The sequence below is a fragment of the Entelurus aequoreus genome, linkage group LG06 (genome assembly GCF_033978785.1).
Source record: "Entelurus aequoreus isolate RoL-2023_Sb linkage group LG06, RoL_Eaeq_v1.1, whole genome shotgun sequence".
NCBI classification, from domain to species: domain Eukaryota; kingdom Metazoa; phylum Chordata; class Actinopteri; order Syngnathiformes; family Syngnathidae; genus Entelurus; species Entelurus aequoreus.
In genome coordinates, this window is record NC_084736.1 from 9,161,099 (window position 1) to 9,188,334 (window position 27,236).

Below are 27,236 nucleotides of genomic sequence, written 5' to 3' on the forward strand. Positions count from 1 at the left end.
GACGGCAACAGAAGTATTCGTACCCAATGTGTCACCATACAAAAAGCTCTGTTTTCATCGAACAATTCCACAGTATTCTGGACATCTGTGTTGGTGAATCTTTTGCAATTTGTTTAATGAACAATGGAGATTGCAAAGAAGAAAGTTGTAGGTGGGATCGGTGTATTAGCGGCTGGCTGTAGCAACACATCAAGGAGTACTTACTTGGATAGCAGATGCGCTAGCCGATGCTAGCCGCCACCGCATCTGTGATCGGGTGAAGTCCTTCGTCGATCGCTGGAACGCAGGTGAGCACGGGTGTTGATGAGCAGATGAGGGCTGGCTGGCGTAGGTGGAGCGCTAATGTTTTTATCATAGCTCTGTGAGGTCCGGTTGCTAAGTTAGCTTCAGCGTCGTTAGCAACAGCATTGTTAAGCTTTGCCAGGCTGAGAATTATTAACCGTGTAGTTACATGTCCATGGTTTAATAGTATTGTTGATCTTCTGTCTATCCTTCCAGTCAGGGGTTCATTTATTTTGTTTCTATCTGCATTGGAGCCAGATGCTATCACGTTAGCTCAGTAGCTAAAGAGCTTCGCTGATGTATTGTCGTGGAGATAAAAGTCACTGTGAATGTCCATTTCGCGTTCTCGGCTCTCATTTTCAAGAGGATATAGTATCCGAGGTGGTTTAAAATACAAATCCGTGATCCACAATAGAAAAAGGAGAGTGTGTGGAATCCAATGAGACCTTGTACCTAAGTTACGGTCAGAGCGAAAAAAGATACACCCTGCACTGCCTCTCTAGTTCTTCACTCTAACGTTCCTCATCCACGAATATTTCATCCTCGCTCAAATTAAAGGGGTAATCGTCGCTTTCTCGGTCCGAATCTCTCTCGCTCCATTGTAAACCACGGGGAATTGTGAGGAATACTAGCTCCTGTGACGTCACGCTACTTCCGGTATAGGCAAGGCTTTTTTTTATCATCGACCAAAAGTTGCGAACTTTATCGTCGTTGTTTTATACTACATCCTTTCAGCAAAAATATGGCAATATCGCAAAATGATCAAGTATGACACATAGAATGGATCTGCTATCCCCGTTTAAATAAAAAAAATTCATTTCAGTAGGCCTTTAAGTCCCTTTTGCTGGTGCTGCTCCCCCAACAAACCGCTGCAAAGTACAGGGCATTGGCCACAACAGACTGGAAAAAGATCTCCAACAGCTTGCTGCACACATTATAGGACCTAAGCTTACTCAGGAAAAAGAGTCTGCTCATGCCCTTCTTGTATACAGCTTTGCTGTTGTCCTACTAGTCCAGTCTGCTGTTCAAATGGACTCCCAGGTACTTGTACTGCCACCTCCCGGCCCTGGATCTTGATGGGCTCCACAGGGGTCATTTTCTTCTTGCTAGTGGAAAAGTTTGCTTTTAAAATATGTCATATAATGTACAGGTGACAATATCAGTCATCTTATACCATACAGAATGTATTGACCACCTCTATTTCTAGCTAACAGGTGAGCATCACCATGGAGGACATGGGCCTTTCATTAGAGAACACCTCCATTGTCCACCTGACCGCGCCCATACTTCCGGACACAGCAGACATCTCCAACATGACCATCCTTCGCACGGGCAATGGCACCATCGTGCATGACCAGATGTTCCTAAACACGCTGCCCGCCCGCGGCCTCTCCGGTATCTTTGTGTGGTCCGCCTTGCTTATCACCTGCCATCAGGTAAGCTTATCCAGGAAGCTCATTTGTGTTTAGTACAGGGTTGGGCGATATGGCTGAAAACTGTATCATGATATACCTTCACATTTCAATGCGTTTTCTTTATTTTCATGACTATTTACATCATAGATTGTCACTGAAGGCATCAAAACTATGACACCTGTGAAGTGAAAACCATTTCAGATGACTACCTCTTGAAAGCTCATCGAGAAACTAGAATATAAAACATGTTTTCAGTTATTTCACCCTTTTTTGTTAAGTACATGACTCCACATGTGTTCATTCATAGTTTTGACGCCCTCAGTGACAATCTACAATGTAAATAGTCATGAAAATAAAGAAAACGCAGTGAAATGAGAAGGTTTTGTCCAAACGTTCGGCCTGTACTGTTAAGTGTTTTATATTGTTCGATAACCATTGATCTTTTTTATGACCTATGGAAATATGGACCAGCAGGAAACTATATTAAATTAAAATAGATTTTTTATTTCAAATGTAACCTTCATCTGATTATAATCCTCTCAGCTATCAAGACGGAAAGGAAATGTCAACACAACCATGAAAAACACCCAAACAGTCGATGTAAACACAATTCTAAAATAACAAACCGTTAACAATGACCCCTTTGAATGAAGGTGAAAAAATAGGGAATATCTGAAAATTGCTTAATAAAGCATAACAAAATAGTGCAAAGTGTGAAAATACAAACAGAGAGGACCTGAGAGTAACAGCACTCATTTTATTAACGACCGAGTAACGCACATGAGTTCTTTTTGACCATCGGGCCGTGCCTAGAGGGGGAAACATTATGTAAATATCGGCTTCAAAAGCAATGGCAAATTGTTCTCCCAACTAAAGAGGACTATTTTTTGCTGTGAAATGAGGCAACATCGCTGCAGCAAAAGCCTGCTTTGCGGGTCGTTCAGAGGTGGGTGGTGCTCAGTTTCACTTATGTGTTTAGAATACAGTTAAGGTGCTGATCATGCTTTGTCAAATATATTTTTTAATGTTAATCTGTGATATTTGCATCTAAAAAATTCAAGTACGTGGGGGATGGGGGTTCTTGTTTGCTGAAAATATTGTGTAAATTATTTTTATAACATGTTCTGGTCGAGTTCTCAATTACAGAATAATTAGCAGGCTGAATATTACATTTTGTTAATAAATAGAGAAGGTTAAAACATTGCCAAAGAGCAATATGGAGACCATTAACTTGTACGACATGTAATGTACAGAATATCAGAAGCATTTATTCAGGTAGAAATATCACAGATTACATTAACAATAAAAGCATGATCGCAACAATGCACATAGTGTTGTTATTAATGTGTGAAACTGATATCTAAACATGGAAGTTTAGCTCCTACTCTAAAAGTAAGGGCTCCTAAAGCAGGAATACAAATTCTGAATTCTTAACAAAATCTGTCAAGACACCAACGCACGTTTGTTTTTTGTTAAAAGCGTTTGTCCTTTTTGTTTTGAGCTGTTCAAAAAAGCATAATATTTAACCCAAATTTAATTTAAGCAAATTATTTGTCCAGTCATGGTGTTAAAACTTGAACATTATCTTATCAATCAATCAATCAATCAATGTTTATTTATATAGCCCTAAATCACAAGTGTCTCAAAGGGCTGTACAAGCCACAACGACATCCTCGGTACAGAGCCCACATACGGGCAAGGAAAAACTCACCCCAGTGGGACGTCGGTGAATGACTATGAGAAACCTTGGAGAGGACCGCATATGTGGGTAACCCCCCCCCCCTCTAGGGGAGACCGAAAGCAACGGATGTCGAGTGGGTCTGACATAATATTGTGAATCTTATTAATTATATCCATCTGCGATTAATCATGATTAATGTTGAGTTAATTATGGAAATGTGATTAATCTTGGTTAAATATTTTAATTATTTGACAGTCCTTAAATGCATATAATCCAATCCAATCCACTTTATTTATATAGCACATTTAAACAACAAAAATGTTACCAAAGTTCTGCACAACAATATTAAAAACAATATTCAAATATTATCCTTAGCTCCACCAATGACTGAATAAAAACAAAAAAATAAATAAATATAAAACCAATATAAAAATAAATATGATTAAAAATATATACACTTATATACACACATATATATCATGTCTTTACATTCATATACATATACAAATATATATATATATATATATATATATATATATATATATATATATATATATATATATATATATATATATATATATATATATATATATATATGTGTGTGTATATATATATATATACATTTAATATAATGTCTTTACATATATATACATATACAAATATATATATATATATATATATATATATACACATATACTTTTATATCATGTCTTTACATATGTATATATATATATATATATATATATAGTTATATATGTGTATATATATAATATACTGTATATATATTTGTACATGTATATATGTAAAGACATGATATTAAATGTATATATATATATATGTATGTATATATGTATGTATATATATATATATATGTATATTTATATCATGTCTTTACACATATAGATAGGCCTGAGCCAATGTTCAATAAGTCAATTAACCGACGATAAATGAAAATTAAGGTGGTTAAGTTTTTTTTATACACATACAGTATATACATACATACAAACATATTTAATATATATAGTAAGAGCAGTCACTCTTTTGCATCGGTTTCTGCAGCTGCGGGTGTTTGAACTACAAATAAACGGTATTAATAATAACTAAAACTTCTGACAATCAGTATTACAGTATTAAATTAAAATGGTCGAAAAACTGTCATTCATAAATGCAAATTGATGCAGACGGATTGGTGCTAGCTTGCTCGCTAGCTTAAATGCTAACATGTAAACAACGCATTTCCCCATTACGAAATGTCATTCCCCAATCTAAACATGTATAAACAATACCGTCTGTGCTGTTTATGCACAAAGTGATCGATAAGCTCGACAACAGGAAGTGAACTCACGTATCACCCTTTACAATTTAAAATGGAATAAGATAAACATATATAAACACACAGATACAAATAATATGGCTCATATAAAGCCAGAACACAACAAAACTGTAAATATAAAAATGTCAAATAAACAACACAAATAAAGCTAGTAAACAGGCAGGGACAAAGTGTGATTATGTTAGCAGTCGAGAGAGAGAGATGTGCTGTTTGCACCCGACAAATTAGGAGGGATGTGGCGCTCACAGGAACTCTTTGAGAAAAAAGCGAGTTTTTTGCTTAATGAACAGACAAGAAACAAAAGTGCCAATTTGATACCAATACCCACCTTGGTGTTAATATTCTTTTGTCCTTAGTAACTATCAAAATCATCCTCTTTGTTGGTCGCTTTAGGACTTTTGTACCGAGCAGCCTGGACAGGTATCACTTTACTTGCAATTAGTTCCTTTCCCTGTTCTATGGTCATTTTCCTCGCTGCCATTGCATTACGGCTGTCATTCTGAAAAAAACCAAGGCAAATAAACAACACAGTTTATGTAAGAAATATTAAGGCACGTGTTTCCTGACATTTTAGATCGTGTGATGTTTCTATGACGGTTCATATCCACATCAGGAGAGTGCCCCACATAATAATATATCATAATGTAAGGTGTAATTAAAGATGGCTGGGAAATGACACGCTGCACGCACCGCCGGCGTCACCGCCCTCGCCAGAGGACCAAGAGCAATTGTTAAATCCATAAAGGTTTATTACCTCACTCTTTACCTTTTCCGAGCTCAATGTTTGAGGCCACGCTCCGCTGTAACCAGGAGTTACAGTGCATGGCCCGGCTCATTCTCCATTCACTACACCACTGTACGTGGTCACTGTTTGAACAGCTTGGCGCTTTATTAAGTGTAAAAATAAAAAGAAGAGTCAGATAACAAAGCATATTTCTATATGTGCATATGTCCCACTGTGTGCTGATAGCTTATCATCATGCAGTGTTTCCCATAAACTGCCAAAATACCTGTGGCGGTGGGGGCGTGACTATGGGCAGGGTCATCATGACATCATCGAGTAATTTGCATAATTTACTACAATGATTTGATTTTCTCTAAAAAGGCTCAAAAAATGTATACTTACTAATTAATAATAACAGTTTTGTTTTAAACGTCCATCCATCCATCCATTTTACAATATAATTACAACACTTTATGTACATATTTATATACAGATTTGAACAATACGTTATTCACTGAAATATATTTATTAATTGTGGTTCTTACAAGAAATATATCTTATAAAATATAAAAGCTAAAATGTCTCAAAGCTCTGCCCCTTTAATTAGTGCATACTAAATAATTTAACTTTAGCCTACTACTACAACCATATTATTTACCAGCAACATAAAGTGAAACAGAGGCAGAGGTGTCCTGCCACAGTCAGTAACAAATAAACAGGAAACAGTAGTGGTGGTAGATAGACACAGAGCTTCATCAAACATCTGATCCACTGAACAAAGAGCTCCAAAAATCTTGAACTTTAGACTGCCATCAGTTTTACTCCCTACACTTAACCATGTGTTTCCTACTGCCTGCAGACGTTGCACCCTTTGTTATATACACATGTTGTGTTTCTAATATAAATACATTTAATAAAGTCAAATACAAATAAGGCAACAAGAGAAGTATCCTACACTTCTCTTTTGTAAAGTAAATCTGAACAGCCGATATGGGCATCTACATCAACTATATGATTTGCCTGAGAAGCTGGAGAGAACCCAAAAAAAAAAAAAAAAAATTATATATTTTTTTTAATTTTTTTTTTTTTTTTAATTTGTGGCGGACGTAATTCTTTCGTGGCGGGCCGCCACAAATAAATGAATGTGTGGGAAACCCCGATCATGGTTTCATCATTGACTCAACAAGCTCAGCTATCAGTCTTGACATCGGGAGAGGCGGTGCACCAAGCAAGGTTGAAATTCTTATTTACTTTTCAAGGTTTTATACGCTCTACTTTTAAAGCCGGGGTCGGCAACCCAAAATGTTGAAAGAGCCATACTGGACGCAAAAAAATATAAAAGCCTTATATAAGTGAACACATGATGTACGTGTCTATATTAGCCTACTATCAAAATGACTATGTGTCGCAGGCTGACACAAATCTACGTTGACAGAAATGTTTAAATGTAATATTTATTCTACACATTTTTACAACATTGGATAACATTAGTAAAACTCAGGCTTCTTAGAGGGTGAGATAACTCCTCTAAATGACTGGCTCAGAATAGCCAAAGGTATAGATGTGTGTGTCCAAGTTAAAGGAAGCGGCAGGCTGTCTCCTTCGAATGGATTTATAGCAATCTATGCAAGCTGGGTTACGTTTGCTGTGGTCTGCAACAACGTGGCACACAAACAACTATGAGAAATGCAGCCAATATTGTGTAATGAGAAATGCAGATATAAATTAAATACACAGAAGACAGTCATGCACTTACTAAATATGCTTGATAAGCACTCCAACAAGTCAATAACATAAACAAAGTTCACCTTTGTGCATTCACGCACAGCCATACTTGCCAACCTTGAGACCTCCGATACCGGGGGGTGGGGGTGGGGGGCGTGGTTATTTAAGCTAGAATTCACCAACTCAAGTATTTCATATATATATATATATATATGAAATACTTGACTTTCAGTGAATTCTAGCTATATATATATATATATATATATTTATTATACATATAAATAAAAGAAATACTTGAATTTCAGTGTTCTGGAGGCTATCCAGTAGATGGCAGTATTGTCCTGTTTAAGAGTGTCACAACATTGCTGTTTACGGCAGAAGAACTGCTTTACGGTAGACTAAACGTGTCTGCTGTTGTTGTGTGTTGTTACCGCGCTGGGAGGACGTTAATGAAACTGCCTAACAATAAACCCGCATAAGAAACCAAGAACTCGCCCTCGATCATTCTACAGTTATGACGTCATTGGGCAGGCAAGCTGTTTATATTGTGGGAAAGCAGACTTGAGAACAGGCTGTCCCCACTCAGGTCTGCATTGAGCTGGAGGGGGCGTGGCCTCCAGCTCCGGCTGAATACCGGGAGTTTGTCGGGAGAAAATTTCTGCCGGGAGGTTATCGGGAGAGGCGCTGAATACCGGGAGTCTCCCGGTAAAAACGGGAGGGTTGGCAAGTATGCGCACAGCATAAAATGTTTGGTGGACAAAATGACACGAAGAGGGAGTGGCAAAAATATGTCTTTCTGTGGCAGCGTTGAAGAAAGTTATACATGTAAACAAACTACGGTGAGTTCAAGCACCGCCAAAATTAGTAGGTCAAAACGGCGCTCGCCAAATACTCTCATCAGAGAATCATGTTTTTTTATACAAACAGTGGGATTTCTAACAATTAGGAAGGTTTGTGTCATGTTGTTCTACAGCAGAGCTGGGCAAATATTTTGACTCGGGGGCCACATTGACAGAAAAATGTGTCTCGGGGGCCAAACTGTATGTGTGTATAAATGATATATATACCATATTTTTGGGATTATAAGTCGCTCCGGAGTATACGTCGCACCGGCCGAAAATGCATAATAAAGAAGGAAAAAAACATATATACGTCGCACTCGAGTATAAGTCGCATTTTTGGGGGAGATTTATTTGATAAAATCCAACACCAAGAATAGACATTTGAAAGGCAATTTAAAATAAATAAAGAATAGTGAACAACAGGCTGAATAAGTGTACGTTATATGAGGCATAAATAACCAACTGAGAACGTGCCTGGTATGTTAATGTAACATATTATGGTAAGAGTCATTCAAATAACTATAACATATAGAACATGCTATACGTTTACCAAACAATCTGTCACTCCTAATCGCTAAATCCCATGAAATCTTATACGTCTAGTCTCTTACGTGAATGAGATAAATAATATTATTTGATATTTTACAGTAATGTGTTTATAATTTCACACATAAGTCGCTCCTGAGTATAAGTCGCACCCCCGGCCAAACTATGAAAAAAACTGCGACTTACAGTCCGAAAAATACGGTACAAAATATGCTTGATAAGCACTCCAACAAGTCAATAACATCAACAAAGTTCACCTTTGTGCATTCACGCACAGCATAAAACGTTTGGTGGACAAAATGAGACAAAGAAGGCGTGGCATAAAATGTATTTATGTGGCAGCGTTGAAGAAAGTTATACATGTAAATATACTACGGTGAGTTCAAGCACCGCCAAAATTTGTAGGACAAAACGGCGCTCGCCAAATACTCTCATGAGAGAATCATGTTTTTTATACATTTGGATAATTCCTTAAAATGTTCCAGTTCTATTCACACATTTAAAAAACCCTTTAAGACTGATGTCTTGAAAAAATATATCACTCTTGAATCAACACAGTAGTTAATACTATGATCAATGTTAATTCAAATACTAAATGTGGGTTATAAATAATAATGGAAGTACAATTGTTTGTATATAGTCTATAAATTGGTACAAAGGTTTAACATGTCTACAAGGATATTTCACATGCCTTTACTGTGTATATAATTGAATTGTGTTTATGTTATGTATAATGTGTATTTAAAATATGTTGTACAAAGGACATTTAATAATTTTCGGAAGTTTATTTTGTACTTGACATTGTTTATAGGGTTAGGCGCAATAAGTGTTCAACTTCAGCCTAAACCCTTTCGATCTGCAACGTTTTCATTTTCAATTTATGAATGTACAACTGTTTGTTTATTTTGTTGACGATTGACCGAAGAATAATAAACTTGAAACTTGATACAAACAGTGGGATTTCTAACAATTAAGAAGGTTTGTGCCCAGCAGAGCTGGTCAAATATTTTGACTCGGGGGCCACATTGACAGAAAATTGTGTCTCGGGGGCCAAACTGTATGTGTGTATAAATGATATATACACATTTAGCTGTAAAAAAAAAAAAATCTGCTGTACAGTATGCGTGTTTGGGTCCCTTTTTTTCAGGAACACTAAGACGTAAAGTCACAACGTCCGAAAACGTCATGACAAACCACCTCAAAAATACGGATTTGAATTGTACAGTTTTTTACTGAATGGGACACCCAAAATGTACATGAAAATAAAGTAAGTGGGATTTACAATATTAAATATGAGCAATAAAACACTGAATATTAACAACATATGAACATCTTTTACTTCTCAGACCAGCTCCTCCATAGTTGTGTATCTTTTACAATCAAGCAAAACACAACAAAAATGCAACAAACAGCAAAATGTGAATGCAAAGTAAAAATCTGCTTCCGCATCTGTTTCTGACATGTGCGTTTTGGGCTGGCTGCTCTGAAAACAAACCCCGCCCACTCTGCTTTGTTCCTGGTCTGAGCTGCCGTGACGTAGATTACCGTAATAACTCCTATAACACGCAAAAGCACAGATTTCGACCATTGAAATTCTTTCTATAGTTCAAGACTTACGGTCATTTAAAAACAGCACTGCACATTATAATGGCGGCGACAGTTTTGATGTTAAAGGTCTAAAAAAAATTAAGTCGAACGTCCGGCGGGCCGGATTGAAAATCTTAATGGGCCACATGTGGCCCGCGGGCCGTATTTTGCCCGTAAGAGAAGCACTGCAACAAAACAACCAGGAGCTTGTCTCTCTTGTTTGGTCTTCTGTGCATGTGTGTTTACTCGCTCTTTTTTAATTACGAAAATATAAAATTCAAGTCTCACACAGTCAAGATGGTGGTAATTATTACGGCTCATTAGTGAACTAATTAAGCATGAACTAATGGGCTAAAAAGTGTTTTCCAGAAGAATACACAACATCGCGGACGTGCTTTTTTCTCTTTCTGCAGACAGCTGCAAATCCAAACACTTTAAAACTGGGGTCTGCAACCTGCGGCTCTTTAGCGCCGCCCTAGTGGCTCCTTGGAGCTTTTTCAAAAATGTATGAAAATAGAAAAAGATGGGGGTGGAGGAAATATATTTTTGTTTTAATATGGTTTCTGTAGGACAGACCTTGGCAAATTAAGGCCCGGGGGCCACATGCGGCCCGCCGGACATTCCCAAATAATTGTTTTAGATAATTAAGATGGAAAGTGTAGCTGCCTTTATGATGTGCAGTGATGTTTTCAAATGACCATAAGTCTTGAACTATACAAAGTATTTCAATGGTTGGAGTCTGCGCTTTTGCATGATATACTAGTTACTATGGTAATCTAATTAGTTACTATGGTAATCTAATTAGTTACTATGGTAATGTAAGTCACAGCAACTCAGACGAGGCACCAAGCAGTGTGGGTGGGGAGCGTTTCCACAGAGTGTTTCCAGAGCTGCCAGCCCTAAAATGCGGGTGTCAGGGACAGACGCGGACGGAGATTTTTACAACAAAGTTCTAAAGCTTAGTGATGTATCAGATACTGTATATCAGATTGTAGGTGGGTTTTTTTTTACCCTTCGCATTCATGTTTTGCCGTGTTTGTTGCATTTTTGTTGCGTTTCGCTTGATTGTGAAATATGTCGATGAAGAGGGGGTGTGACGTTCATATGTTGTCACCATTCAGTGTTTTATCGTTCATAGTTAAGATTGTAAAGCCCACATAATTTATTTTCATGTACATTCTGGGTGTCTCATTCAGTTAAAAAAAATTTTAAATTACATTACATTTTTAAAGCGGTTTGTCATAACGTTTTTAGTAGAGATGTCCGATATTATCGGCCGATAAATGCTTTAAAATGTAATATCGGAAATTATCTGTATCAGTTTTTTTATTATCGGTATTTTTTTTTTTTTTTAATTTTTTTTTTTAATTAAATCAACATAACAAACACAAGATACACTTACGATTAATGCACCAACCCCATTTACACTCATTCACACATAGGGGTTGTTTCTTTCTGTTATTAATATTCTGGTTCCTACATTATACATCAATATATATCAATACAGTCTGCAAGGGATACAGTCCGTAAGCACACATGATTGTGCGTGCTGCTGGTCCACTAACAGTACTAACCTTTAACAGTTAATTTGACTCATTTTCATTCATTACTAGTTTCTATGTAACTTTTTTTATATTGTTTCACTTTCTTTTTTATTCAAGAAAATGTTTTCAATGTATTTATCTTATTTTATTAATTTTTTAAAAAAGGACCTTATCTTCACCATACTTGGTTGTCCAAATTAGGCATTAAAATGTGTTAATTCCACGACTGTATATATCGGTATCGGTTGATATCGGTAATTAAGAGTTGGACAATATCGGAATATCGGATATCGGCAAAAAAGCCATTATCGGACACCCCTAGTTTTTAGCATTCAGACATTATTGTGAGGTTTTGTATTAGTGTTCCTAAAAATCAGATGTACCGGCCCCCAGATTTGGCCACTGGAATCAAAATAATTGCCTAGGCTTGACTTAAATAAATATTAAAGTGCATTTTTTCCTAGCTGGAAAAACTAGGTCGGACGTTGTCTTTTTGTTTATTGCCATCACACGATCACGACATTCTCGCTCGTTGGTCCGTGTCGATGGGACAACATTGCCATCCAATTTTGAAGCTGATATATTAACACAGCAAGACATTTGGCTGTGTAATCATATTTTGTTCCTCCTCATTTTTGTCACATCGCGGCACTTGGCGAGTCTTGACTCGAGTGGCTGTCTGTGCCTCCTTTGTGTGTAAGCGAGCGTTCTCGCTCTCCGCCCACCGGGACAAAGATTGTGAACGACTGAAAAGAGGGTTCACTGCATTGAGTTAATTCTACTGTTAAATAAACGCGCTCAGGTGCTGAAAGCCATGCACATAGAGAGATGCCTTTCTCCCTGTTTGAAGCGAGAGACGAATTCGACAATTCTGATTGGCAAACATAGCTGTCACTCAAATACCGGTGACGGCAGAGGAAAAACTGATTAATACCTCGATGTCGATTCAATGTCGGTTAATCGTGCAGCCCGAATGGCCAGGCATGCATTCTTTCCCAGCAAGGCTTTCCAAAAAGTCTGTTTTAGTCACTGAAAAGGCCATTTGCAATTGTAGAAAAGTCAAAAACGCTTCAAAGAATAGTACTCAAACTAAGGCATGACAGTTTTGGGATAGATAGTTAGTTAGTTAGTTAGTTAGTTAGTTAGTTAGTTAGTTAGTTAGTTAGTTAGTTAGTTAGTTAGTTAGTTAGTTAGTTAGTTAGTTAGTTCCCTCAGGAAAATTACAATTTCAGCAGCAGTGTACAGAATTGAGATCCAATTAACAAGTAAAAAATAAATAATGGGGGTATAAATGGAAATAAAATAGAAAATATGACAATAACAAGCAACAATAAGAATAAAAATATAACAGTAAAAATAAGAAGATAACAAGAGAAACGAGGCACTAGTGACCATGTTATGAAAATATATTGCACTGTTAATTGCACTGTTTTTTGTTGCAGTTTATTTCAGTATTTGTGTTTTTTTGCATTCCCTGTCGTCCTAGTACCTGCAGTTACGTTTCTTATGTTTAGAGTGCCATCTTCTGTTTAGTGATCAGAAGACTCACCTGTCCCTGATTACTCGTCAGGCGAATACTTACACCAGCAGCTGCTTTAATTCATTGCTTGTTTATTTCTTGTGATTATGGTTGTTTTGTGCTTAGCTTTACTACGTCCGGTACATTTTGCTTCTGTACTTCACGTACTCAACCGTGGTCCACTGCTGCAGCCACGCTGGTGCTTCATGCTTTTTCCATAATTAGATAATGGTTTTAGAATTGCCAAAAGTATTTGGCCACCTGCCTTGACTCACATATGAACTTGAAGTGCCATTCCATTCCTAACCCATCGGGTTCAATATGATGTGGGTCCACCTTTTGCAGCTATTACAGCGTCAACTCTTCTGGGAAGGCTGTCCACAAGGTTGCGAAGTGTGTTTATAGGAATTGTCCACCATTCTTCCAAAAGCGCATTGGTGAGGTCACACACTGATGTTGGTGGAGAAGGCCTGGCTCTCAGTCTCCGTTCTAATTCATCCCAAAGGAGTTCTATCAGGTTCAGGTCAGGACTCTGTGCAGGCCAGTCAAGTTCATCCACACCAGACTCTGTCATCTATGTCTTTATGGACCTTGCTTTGTGCACTGGTGCACAGTCATGTTGGAAGAGGAAGGGGCCCGCTCCAAACTGTTCCCACCATGTTGGGAGCATGGAATTGTCCAAAATGTTTTGGTATCCTGGAGCATTCAAAGTTCCTTTCACTGGAACTAATGGGCAAAGCCCGACTCCTGAAAAACAACCCCACACCATAATTCCTCCTCCACCAAATTTCACACTCCGCATGATGCAGTCCGAAATGTACCGTCCTCCTGGCAACCTCCAAACCCAGACTGGTCCATCAGATTGCCGGATGGAAAAGCATGATTCATCACTCCAGAGAACGCAGCTCCACTGCCCTAGAGTGGACTTGGTGATGCATGGCTTAGATGCAGCTGCTCGGCCATGGAAACCCATTCCATGAAGCTCTCTGCGTACTGTACGCGGGCTAATTGGAAAGTCACATGAAGTTTGGAGCTCTGTAGCAACTGCCTGTGCAGAAAGTCTGCTTCAGCATCTGCTGACCCCTCTCTGTCAGTTTACGTGGCCTACCACTTGGTGGCTGAGTTGCTGTTGTTCCCAAACTCTTCACTTTTCTTATAATAAAGCCCACAGTTGACTTTGGAATATTTAGGAGCGATGAAATTTCACGACTGGATTTGTTGCACAGGTGGCATCCTATGACAGTCCATTCTTTCACAGATGTTTGTAGAAACAGTCTCCATGCCTAAGTGCTTGGTTTTATACACCTGTGGCCGGGCCAAGTGATTAGGACACCTGATTCTGATCATTTAGATGGGTGGCCAAATACTTTTGGCAATATAGTGTACTTTACCTGCACATCGCCTGCCGTCTCTACATCTCCGGGGTCATTCCACAAGCCACCATATCCCATTTGAACAAATACATTAATAACCAACTATGTAATGTTAGTTTGTGTGTTTTTCATTGTAGATGTTGGAAAATGTGCTGTGGAGCAAATACAGTCGCTGCTTGTGTCATAATGTGCAGGCCAAACAATAAATCGTTGAACTTGGAAGAGATTGCAATTGTATTTTCCCATTCAAATAAATCCATTTATCTGCACAAAGCAGTGTGAAAAATGTATTATTTATTCTCATCTGAATGTCTGTCATTGTGTTTGCGCTGGCAGCTATTTACACAGAAAGGAATAGATTTCCAGCAATTAATCACAGCCAGGCTGCACTGACCAAGCGGATTATTAATGTGCAAGAAGATACTCTGCATACTTTTGATAAATACAGACTATCACAACAGCAGTCTGTTGTTTTGATTCCCATGCGGCTGTAACCCTGTTACGTCTTGTTTGCCAACTTTGATATTGGATTTGTGATGTGCCAACAGATCTACACACACCTGCGCTCCTACACCGTCCCCAACGAGCAGCGCTACATCATCCGAATCCTCCTCATCGTGCCCATTTACGCCTTCGACTCCTGGCTCAGCCTGCTGTTCATCAGCAACAACCAGTACTACGTGTACTTCGACTCGGTCCGAGACTGCTATGAAGGTACGTGCACCGTGGAGGACGGTCTGAGCATCACCCCCCCCACCCCACTCGGATTTCAACATTTGCCAGGGGGAGAAATAAAAGGAACTCGCCAAACCAGTCGAGGTTGTCATGTTGATTGAAAGCTGATACTGCATGAAGAGGGCTTTGGGTTTTTTTTCACTTTAACCAATAGACCTTATTCAGTTACAGCAGCAGGGTTGTCAAACACATTTTGCCTATGCATTTGATTATTATATATATTTTGCTAACACTTTAGTATGGGGAACATATTCTAAGTCAGTGGTCCCCAACCTTTTTGTAGCCGCGGACCGGTCAACGCTTGAAAATTTGTCCCACGGACCGGGGGTGGGGGGGTATTTTTTATTTTATTTTATTTTATTTTTTTAAATTTCAGAAAGAAATACAATTATGTGTGCTTACGGACTGTATCCCTGCAGACTGTATTGATCTATATTGATATATAATATATAAATTGTGTTTTTTATGTTGATTTAATAAAAAATAAAATACATTTTTTATATTTTTTTATTTTTTATTTCTTGTGCGGCCCGGTACCAATACCGGTCCGCGGCCCGGTGGTTGGGGACCACTGCTCTAAGTAACAAAGACTTAATTTAGAGTTATTTGGACACTAGAGGAACATATTAGGGTTAGGGTTACTAATAAGCAATAATTCTGAGGTTATTGAGGGAAGACTCTTAGTTAATGGCTTACTGGTTGTATAATAAGGCCATGCAGAATAAGGCATTAATGAGTACTTAATAATGACTAATTAAGAGCCAATATGTTACTAATTTGCATGCTAATAAGCAACTAATTGAGTTTGAGTTTATTTCGAACATGCAAGCATACAACATGATGCATCACAATTTCCAGTTTCTCTTTTCAACGTGTTCGAAAAGGAGTAGGAAGAAGCCGAGCTTATTTAATCCTACCCCTTTTCTTTTACATAACAGTTGCTAAACCTAATTAACTGTGAGTATGTTCCCCATACTAAAGTGTTACCATATTTTTTACGTACACTGTAAAAAAAAACATCTATTTTTTTGCAGTAAAAATGTTATGCATATATGCATGTTATGCATGTTATATGCATGTTATGCATGCTATATGCACGTTATATGCATGTTAAATGTTATATGCATGCATGCATAACATGCTATATGCATGTTATGCATGTTAATAAGCAACTAATTAACGGTGAATATGTTCCACATACTAAAGTGTTACCATATTTTTTACGTACAGTGTAAAAAAAAAATCAATTTTTTACAGTAAAAAACTAGCAACTTAATCACTAGAATTTTACTATAAAATGTACAGTGTTTTTTGCAACATATTACTGTAAATTGAAAAACTTTACCATCGTTTTAATTTTATTCTGGCAACTGCCAATTTTTTACCCTTAAAAAAACTGTGATACTGTTTTATCATTAACAGTAAAAATAATAACCTTCTTACAGTAATAATACTGGCAGCTCAGTCGACATAATTTCCCGTAAAGTTTTTTCCATTTTACAGTAAAATGTATTTTGGTTAGAGTATCCGCCCTGAGATCGGTAGGTTGTGAGTCATACCAAAGACTATAAAAATTACCTCCCTGCTTGGCACTCAGCATCAAGGGTTGGAATTGGGGGTTAAATCACCAAAAATGATTCCCGGGCGCGGCCACCGCTGCTGCTCACTGCTCCCCTCACCTCCCACGGGGTGATCAAGGGTGATGGGTCAAATGCGGAGAATAATTTCGCCACACCTAGTGTGTGTGTGTGACAATCATTAGTACTTTAACTTTTTAACTTAATTGTCATTTTTACAGTGTACAATTTGATGGATAACCTGCTCTAAGTCAAGCAGAAATGTAAATATTTTAACAAAATAAAAGGTTTTGGAAAGTATGACTATATTTTTTGCTATATTGGATAATATTAAAGTTTAAAAGGTATGCAATGTCATGCGGTTAAAAATGGAAAAAACAAATACATTTAGTAAGAAACGATAAAGTACTTTATTGACGCATATTATTTCCATGCCTTTGCGGGCCACATATAAAGATGTTTGACATCTTTGAGTTACAGCCTCAACTTGAGGTACACAAGTTCCAACGCTTAAATTCCGCCTCAAAGATAATAATACTGAGTTTTGATTGACAGTGTCAGAAAGGCATGAACTGTTTTCCACCAGAATGCCTTGGATTTATTGTTTCAATTCTTGCTCGGTTGTAATTGTAATTCTGCATTTTGGAACGCCTGACAAAATACAGTATATATATATATAATTGAGCAGATTAGTTTCAACTTTGCAGGCCAATTTAGTGGCTGATTGATGGCGGGGGTCACATCAAGAGGCAGGAGGAAGGGAATCCCACGCAGCCAGCCCTTTCCTCCCTCGACTGGACACCATCTGCATTAGCTTCGTTTAATCCCTCCTTTAAATAGCAACAAAGGATTAGGAAGGGATTTCCAAGACACACAACCTTTGCAAGCTTCTTAATGTAAGAAGCGAAACATTTATTGTTCCATAATGTCGCACTAATTATCCTTTATCGCGCGGAAGTTGGATTGGCCTTTTTTTTTAAATGAAGTTCTAGTTAAAGGGGCTGGGAACTTAGTCTGCACTTTTTTTAAATGACTGGCATGCATTGGACAATGTGGAGTTAATTAATTGGTAATATAAAGGGAAAATGTCCTTTTTTTTGTTGCAGCATTCGTCATTTATAATTTCCTGAGTCTGTCCTTTGAGTACCTGGGAGGAGAGAGTGCAATTATGTCCGAGATCCGAGGGAAGCCAATACAGTGAGTATTCTGCATGATCTAAATCAGGGGTCACCAATGCGGTGCCCGCGGGCACCAGGTAGCCCGTAAGGACCAGATGAGTAGCCCGCCGGCCTGTTCTAAAAATAGCTCAAATAGCAGCACTTACCAGTGAGCTGCCTCTATTTTTTAAATGTTATTTATTTACTACCAAGCTGGTCTCGCTTTGCCCGACATTTTTAATTCTAAGAGAGACAAAACTCAAATAGAATTTGAAAATCCAAGAAAATATTTTAAAAACTTGGTCTTCACTTGTTTAAATAAATTCATTAATTTTTTTTACTTTGCTTCTTATAACTTTCAGAAAGACAATTTTAGAGAAAAAATACAACCTTAAAAATGATTTTAGGATTTTTAAACACATATACCTTTTTACCTTTTAAATTCCTTCCTCTTCTTTCCTGACAATTTAAATCAATGTTCAAATATTTTTTTTTTTTTTTATTGTAAAGAATAATAAATACATATTAATTGAATTCTTCATTTTAGCTTCTGTTTTTTCGACGAAGGATATTTGTGAAATATTTCTTCAAACTTATTATGATTAAAATTCAAAAATATTATTCTGGCAAATCTAGAAAATCTGTAGAATCAAATTTAAATCTTATTTCAAAGTCTTTTGAATTTCTTTTAAAATTTTTGTTCTGGAAAATCTAGAAGAAATAATGATTTGTCTTTGTTAGAAATATAGCTTGGTCCAATTTGTTATATATTCTAACAAAGTGCAGATTGGATTTTAACCTATTTAAAACATGTCATTAAAATTAATCTTAATCAGGAAAAATTACTAATGATGTTCCATAAATTATTTTTTTAAGTTTTTCTCTTCTTCTTTTCGGTTGAATTTTGAATTTTAAAGAGTCGAAATTGAAGATAAACTATGTTTCAAAATTTAATTGTCATTTTTTTCGTGTTTTCTCCTCTTTTAAACCGTTCAATTAAGTGTAAATATCATTAATTATTAATAATAACATAGAGTTAAAGGTAAATTGAGCAAATTGGCTATTTCTGGCAATTTATTTAAGTGTGTATCAAACTGGTAGCCCTTCGCATTAATCAGTACCCAAGAAGTAGCTCTTGGTTTCAAAAAGGTTGGTGACCCCTGATCTAAATAGAGTCTATGGCAGGGGTCGGCAACCCAAAATGTTGAAAGGGCCATATTGGACCAAGAATACAAAAAGAAAATCTGTCTGGAGCCGCAAAAAATGAAAAGCCTTGTATAAGTCTTATCATGATGTGTTTATATTAGCTATATTAGCCTACTATCAAAGGCTGACGCAAATCTTTGTTGACAGAAATGTTGTATTTAAATTTTTATTCTACACATTTTTGCAACATTGCAAATCATTAGTAAAACGGAGGCTTCTCACAGGATGAGATAACTTCTAGAAAGTACTGGCTCAGAATGACCTAAGGTATAGGTGTGTGTGTCCAAGTTTAAGGAAACGGCAGGCGGTCTTCTTCTAATGGATTTATTACAATCTTTGCAATCTGAGTAACGTTTGCTGTGGTCTACAAAGTAGACAAGTAGACCAGATACAAGCTGTTCGCTATCATTGTTCAGATACATAGTCTAATGCTGTACTTCAGCCAATAAGGAAGTGCAGTAAAAATAAAACAATCATTTACCTGTTCATAGTATTACAGTTTCACTTACCTGCATTGTTCCACTTTCCTAAAAAGGAACCATGGCAAGTATGATGTAGTAGATCATATCTATTTATTACCTTTTGATGCGAGAATTGTACTTACAGTATTTAAGAACGGTTTGCCGGCAGATTTCATTCAAAAATGAACACAAAAGCTAAGCATTTTAATGTATTATGCTACTTTTAAGACCCTTCTTAAAACCCATTTTTATTCACTGGCTTTTAACCCAGCATGAGACTTTAAACTGTTTTTAACTTTTTTAACTGTTTTTAACTTTTTAATTGCTTTTTATCTAACAAATTGTTCTTAGGATAATTAGGGACCGAGTCCCTTTGGGACAGAGGGCCCATTGTATTTCTAGCGTTTTATTATTATACCGCCGCCTCTTTGAGCTGTAATTTGACCCCCTTAACATGCTTCAAAACTCACCAAATTGGACACACACATCAGGACTGGCGAAAGTTGCGATCTAATCAAAAAACCAAACCCCAAAACTCAAAATTGCGCTCTAGCACCCCCTAGGAAGAAAACACAGACAAAACTGCCTGTAACTCCCAGTAGGAATGTCGTAGAGACATGAAACAAAAACATCTATGTAGGTCTCCCTTAGACCTATATTTCATACACTGACAACCCCCAGCAAAAATCAACAGGAAGTTTGCAATTCCCCCTTCAAAACATAAATTGTGTAAAAACAGTCACCTTTTTTCAAACATTATCTCCTCTGAGCGCATTTGTCGTGTCGGCTTCAAATTAGCACAGGAGAGAGATTGAACCTTTCTGATTAAAAGTTGATGAAAGAGTTTTAATTACTGCTCCAGTTTGGATTTTATGAGCCCTCAAAGTCGGTCCCGTCCATCGCTGCTTGCAGCTTTAATTAGGGCCCGCACGGCCCATTGTCAAAGGAATCCCAAAGGGAGTCCTTTTGCAATGGGACGAAAGGACCTATTGAATTTGTAAGGTTTATTATTATTATTATTATTATTATTATTATTATTATTATTATTCTTCCGCAGCTTTGCGCACTACTTTGACCCCCTTAACATGCTTCAAAACTCACCAAATTTGACACACACATAGAAAAACGGTGACACAACACTTTAGTCAAAAAACCAAACCCCAAAAATCAAAATAGCGCTCTAGTTTGTATTTGCTTTTTCAATGTTTTAAATTTTATTTTTTAGTCTGTCCTTTGCCTCTATTTCTTTGTGGTGTACAGCCCTTTGTTCTTCAACTGTGGTTGTTTTTAAAGGGCTTTATAAATAAAGTTGGTATGGTATGGTATTTTGTACACTATTCTGTGCCAAAAATGAACCGAGTATACATTCTTGTCCCATTCGGTGCTCTCGGGACACACATTACTGTAAAAACGTCATTCAAAAGTCACTTTTGCATATCAAGGGACCTGTGACTGAAGACTGACTTGAATGTTTCTCCTCTTCTCTGCGCAGATCGAGCTGCCTGTATGGTACCTGCTGTCTGGGCGGAATGAGCTACTCCATCGGATTCTTACGATTTTGTAAACAGGTGAGTTGCAGATTGTCACTCCTTCGACCGAAACAGCGTGAAATATGGGGTCATTCCGTTTAAGAGAATATAAATTAGATAAATTGCGTTAAAGCGCCAGAAAAAAACTACATATGCACATGGATATTTTTAATACGCCTTGGAGACTTTGTATGTGTAAGTAAGATGCAACTAAAATTATTTGATAGTTGTTTTATATTGACACATTTGTGGTTTAGACTGCAAAATTGTTAAATTAAGGGCATGCATTACATATCGATACCAATATTTTGGTACCGGTTCCAAAAATGTATTTGAATATTTTTTATAACTTTTCTACATAAATGGGACCACAAAAAATGGCATTATTGGCTTTATTTTAACAAAAAATCTTAGGGTACATTAAACATATGTTTCTTATTCCAATTTTGTCCTTAAATAAAATAGTGAACATACTAGACAACTTGTCTTTTAGTAGTAAGTAAGTAAACAAAGGCTCCTAATCAGTCTGCTGACATATGCAGTAACAAATTGTGTCATTCCCCATTCTATTATTTTGTCAACACTATAAAGAACAAGCTGTAAAAATGTATTATTAATCCACTTGGTCATTTACTGTAAATATCTGGTTATTTTCCATTGTAACATGTTCTATCTACACTTCTGTTCAAATGTAATAATCACTTATTCTGTTGTTGTTTGGATACTTCACATTAGTTTTGGATGGTACCACAAATTTAGGTATCGATCCGATACCAAGCAGTTTTTAAATTTTTCTTGTGGATCATTAAAGTTTGTCTAAGTTAGTTACAGGATCATACATAAGTCCTAATTTAAGTCCTTGTGTGTATTTCCTGAGTTTATAAACATAATATGAATTTAAAAAGAAAAAAGATTTTGTGACGATAAAAAATATTGATGTGATCATAGTAGTATCGATGGGATACGCTCTTGTAGTTGGTATCATTACAGTGGATGTCAGGTGTAGATCCATCCATGGCATTTGTTTATATTGTGACGCCGGTGAGCTATTTTATCCTCCTACGGTGTGTAGTGAAGCATGTTTAGCTATTCCTCGTCCTGCAGGGATGATACTTGTAAGAAACTCACTTTATCCTTCATAGAAAAATTTAAAATTCCATTCCGTTTTTAAAGCGGTCTGTCATAACATTTTTAGCATTCAATCAGACTTTATTGTGAGGTTTTGTATTAGTTTTCCTAAAAATAGATATACCGGCCCCCAGACACATTTTTTTCTCTACATTTGGCCCCCGAGTCTAAATAATTGCCCAGGTCTGCTCTAATAAATACTACAGTTAAATCGACTTAAACAGTGCAAGAACCTTAGATGCAATAGATAAAATATGTCCTGTGATTAACAATTTTCATGAGCTTAAATAAATCAGATATTCATCAATTTTAGATGCTGAGCTTTGGATAGGAGGGATTGTACTGCAAGTCACAGAATAGCAGCTTTGCTCCTAATGAATACTCGGGAGAACGTGACAAATCTGGCCTGTCAATAGTTGCCACCAGCAAATTATTGCTGGGAACTCAAAAGTGCAAACCGTGTCATAAAAAAGTAAGGGCTTTAGGGTTGTTTCAAGCTGGGAATTGATCATGAAAAATTGATTTAGTCATGTTTTAATGGAAAATGCCAGCAGGTTGCCATTGCGCTAAGCAACATAGAACACTAACTCTTAATGCATGTGTACTTTCTTCCCAAGTCACTGGACTGTTTGATTCCCTTCTTTGTAAAATATACCTGCGATAAAAGGAGCTAACAAAGTGGCCGCAAGTGAATAAATTAAATGTTAAAGCTGTTGAATAAAGACACTCTGCACAAAAGCATGCACCCTCTCTCTCAATTAATTTGAGGCGGCAGGCACACCGTTGACTTCTGGACGTGCACTGTGTCCCCCTGAATGTCACGCTTGTCAGACACTATCATGCAAAACGTGTTTTTCTTTGCTGGCGTCAGAGCAGGCCAAAGGACAAGCGCAGACTCTCTTATAGAATTTACCCGTTATTGCTACTTCCCCTGCACTCCTGACCCGACCCGGCCGACATCTGTCTACTCAAACCATCCTTGGGATTTTTTTCCCCTTCTAATTAAGGACTCATTATGCAATAAGGTGGGCGTCAAAAGATGTGAGCTGCTGTTCCGTATTCCAGTGTTTTCTAGTGTGCCGCGAAATACAGTCTGCTGTGTCGTGGGAGATTATCTAATTTCACCTATTTGGGTTAAAAATATTTTTTGCAAGCCAGTAATTATAGTCGGCAAATGTGTTGTTGTTGAGTGTCGGTGCTGTCTAGAGCTCGGCAGAGTAACCGTGTAATACTCTTCCATATCAGTAAGTGGCAGCAGGTAGCTAATTGCTTTGTAGATGTCGGAAACAGCGGGAGGCAGTGTGAAGGTAAAAAGGTGACTAATGCTTAAACCAAAAATAAAGAAACGGTAAGTGCCCTGTGGTGGAATGTCCGAATCTTAAACAGCAACAAAAGTGAATTTAGTACAAAAGTTTTATTTACTCATAATCAAATGGTACAAGGTTGGATTGAATTGCCATGCAAACAGACAACGGGATGAATCGAGAATCATGCGAATCACACATAGACTTGGTCTACTTGGTTATTTATCTGTCTCCCCGGTGGGTCAAGGTCCAGTTGTTTTGGACCTGTTTATTCTGCAACTTCCTTGAATCCCTTAGTCATAACAAACAATCAAAACATTTTGTACAATGGTCAGGCCGACCATACGTTCAACTCTAACCCACATATGCTCTCCCAATGGTACAGAATAGAAAAAAGAGAAACGAGCAGAAATTCCACGACTGTCGTGTCCTCCTTAATGCTTTTCGACCTCGCTCTCTTTCCGGAGTTTGACAGACACAAAATATGGTACAAAAGGTCAGAAATTCCGCCACATACCCCCCTTCCAGGGTTTTAGAACCCTGGACCATACAGATTTCTGACCTAGGCCGCTTCCTTAAAAAACTCTACTACAGATATAAGCGAAAACCCCAATGTTGTTATGCGGGGCGAAAATTCCTCTATGACCCTCACTGAGCGATTGCTGTTATCAGCCTGCAGAAAAACTATATCACAGAACACAATTAGTGGCCCCACCTCTGATTAGTCAAATGGAATAACAGAATACCTTGATCATGCACATCATTGAACATAATTAGATGAATATATATATAAGAAAAGGCATAGAAGCTTAGGGAAGGCTATGCAGAACGAAACTAAAACTGAACTGGCTACGAAGTAAACAAAAAAAACAGAATGCTGGACGACAGCAAAGACTTACTGTGGAGCAAAGACGGCGTCCAGAATGTACATCCGAACATGACATGACAATCGACAATGTCCCCACAAAGAAGGATAAAAACAACTGAAATATTCTTGATTGCTAAAACAAAGCAGATGCGGGAAATATCGCTCAAAGGAAGACATGAAACTGCTACAGGAAAATACCAAAAAAAGAGAAAAAGCCACCAAAATAGGAGCGCAAGACAAGAAGATTAGATTAGATTTAGGTTTATTGGTCCCCTTGGGGAAATTCATTTTCACTGCCGTACATTTGAACAATAGACATTACACATCACAAAAACATGGTGATGGTTATTTACAGCTAGAATTCACCAACTCGAGTATTTCATATATATATATATATATGTATATATATGTATATGTATATGTATGAAATATTTGACTTTCAGTGAATTCTAGCTATATATATATATATATATTTATTTATTTTATTTACATAAAAGAAATACTTGAATTTCAGTGTTCCGGTGGCTATCCATTAGATGGCAGTATTGTCCTGTTTAACTTCTCCGTTCATGATGAGTATATCATTTCGGCCCCCGTGTACAATGGAGAAGTCTGTTCTACATATTTACAGGCAACATACACCTTCCCCTTCGAACTGTCCTGGATGAACCGAAATTCTTGTTTCCATTCGTTTGAATTCGTTAGGCGAGCTGTTTATATTGTGGGAAAGCGGACGTGAGAACAGGCTGTCCCCACTCAGTCTCAGGTCCGCATTGAGCTGGAGGGGGCGTGGCCTCCAGCTCCGGCTGAATACCGGGAGTTTGTCGGGAGAAAATCTCTGCCGGGAGGTTGTCGGGAGAGGCGCTGAATACCGGGATTCTCCCGCTAAAAACGGGAGGGTTGGCAAGTATGCTGACTGATGATTAGAGATGTCCGATAATGGCTTTTTTTGCCGATATTCCGATATTGTTTAGTTACCGATTCCGATATCAACCGATACGATATATACAGTCGTGGAATCAACACATTATTATGCCTAATTTTGTTGTGATGTCTCGCTGGATGCATTAAACCAGGGGTGTCCAAACTTTTTCCACTGAGGGCCGCTGCAAGTGGCTGATCCGTTGGCGGTCCCGTCTTGTCCCCCTGTAACGTATGTCTGCTCTTAGCGGGATTGTGCCGAAAAATGTAATTTCAGTTCTTATGTGTCTTGTACATGTTCAGAATGGACAAATAAAGCTGCTGCTGTACACAGAAAAATTTAAGCATGCGGGGGCCATTTTGATATTTTTCCATTTTCAAACCTTAACAAAATATATGGATTTTTTTTTTTTAACATTCAGGGCTCCCGGGGACCATAAAGGGTCTCAGTCATTGTAATGTAAAAAATAAGTCAAATTATTATTATTTTTTATTTAACGCTTACAGTAAATCTCTATATCAACTTCTGGTTGATATAAAGTAAAAAAAGAAAAGAAAAAGGTTTTATGCCTTTTCTGTCAAAGACAACTTTGTTTTTTATAGTAAAACTGAAATATGCAGTATTTAGTAATTAGAGCCCTAAAAGATCAATAATGCAGGACACCATTGATTTTAATTCTTTAATATGTTTGAGTAATCACAGTGAAATGTTAAATAAAATCCTACTAAATATATTTGGGATCCAAAAGGTCCCCCACTCATAAAGTGATACCTTTTTTTTATTTTTTTTTACTTTCAACACTTAAATTACGAGATCAACTTCAGATATATCTGTCGATTTTACGTTTCAACTATTATTTTGTTTGTATTATGCTCTTTTGTCAAATAAAACTTTGATGTTTTTTTATGGCAACCACACAATATATGCAATATTTTTTCCACATAAAACATTTTAAAGTGATATTTTTTAAGTAATAATTCATTATAACATAGATTTTTAGTCTTTTTTTTTTTTTTTAGCAATGGCAAAAAAAAAGAAAAACAAAAAAAGACAAAAGAAAAAAAACAGCCTGCATGGCAGCTTTGTGTCAACATTGCAACTTTTCCTTGTTAGATTTCACCTCATTCTACTTTTTAAAAATGTTTGCAATATTATAAATTTTGCAATTTTTGCAGAATGTGTGGCGGGCTGGTAAACAATTAGCTGCGGGCCGCAAATGGCCCCCGGGCCGCACTTTGGACACCCCTGCATTAACCAATGTAACAAGGTTTTCCAAAATAAATCAACTCAAGTTATGGAAAAAAATGCCAACATGGCACTGCCATGTTTATTATTGAAGTCACAAAGTGCATTATTTTTTTTTAACATGCCTCAAAACGGCAGCTCGGAATTTGGGACATGCTCTCCCTGAGAGAGCATGAGGAGGTTGAGGTGGGCGGGGTTTGAGGTGGGGGGGGGTAGGGGGTAGCGGGGGGTGTATATTGTAGCATCCCGGAAGAGTTAGTGCTGCAAGGGGTTCTGGGTATTTGTTCTGTTGTGTTTATGTTGTGTTACGGTGCGGATGTTCTCCCGAAATGTCTTTGTCATTCTTGTTGGGTGTGGGTTCACAGTGCGGCGCATATTTGTAACAGTGTTAAAGTTGTTTATACGGTCCACCCTCAGTGTGACCTGTATGGCTGTTGACCAAGTATGCTTTGCATTCACTTGTGTGTGTGAAAAGCCGTAGATATTATGTGACTGGGCCGGCACGCAAAGGCAGTGCCTTTAAGGTTTATTGG

At 37.4% G+C, this 27,236-nt stretch overlaps 1 protein-coding gene across 1 annotated transcript in view; it reads left to right on the forward strand.

The window, feature by feature from the left end:
• Nucleotides 1-27,236, forward strand: part of tmem184a (transmembrane protein 184a) — a 41,251-nt gene that overhangs the window by 4,832 nt on the left and 9,183 nt on the right. Inside the window, exons 2-5 of the mRNA XM_062049957.1 lie at nt 1,490-1,718; nt 15,120-15,285; nt 17,990-18,080; nt 21,200-21,275. Coding sequence (XP_061905941.1) covers nt 1,509-1,718; nt 15,120-15,285; nt 17,990-18,080; nt 21,200-21,275 — 543 coding nt within the window. The 5' untranslated portion in view covers nt 1,490-1,508. The remainder of the gene's footprint in view (nt 1-1,489; nt 1,719-15,119; nt 15,286-17,989; nt 18,081-21,199; nt 21,276-27,236) is intronic.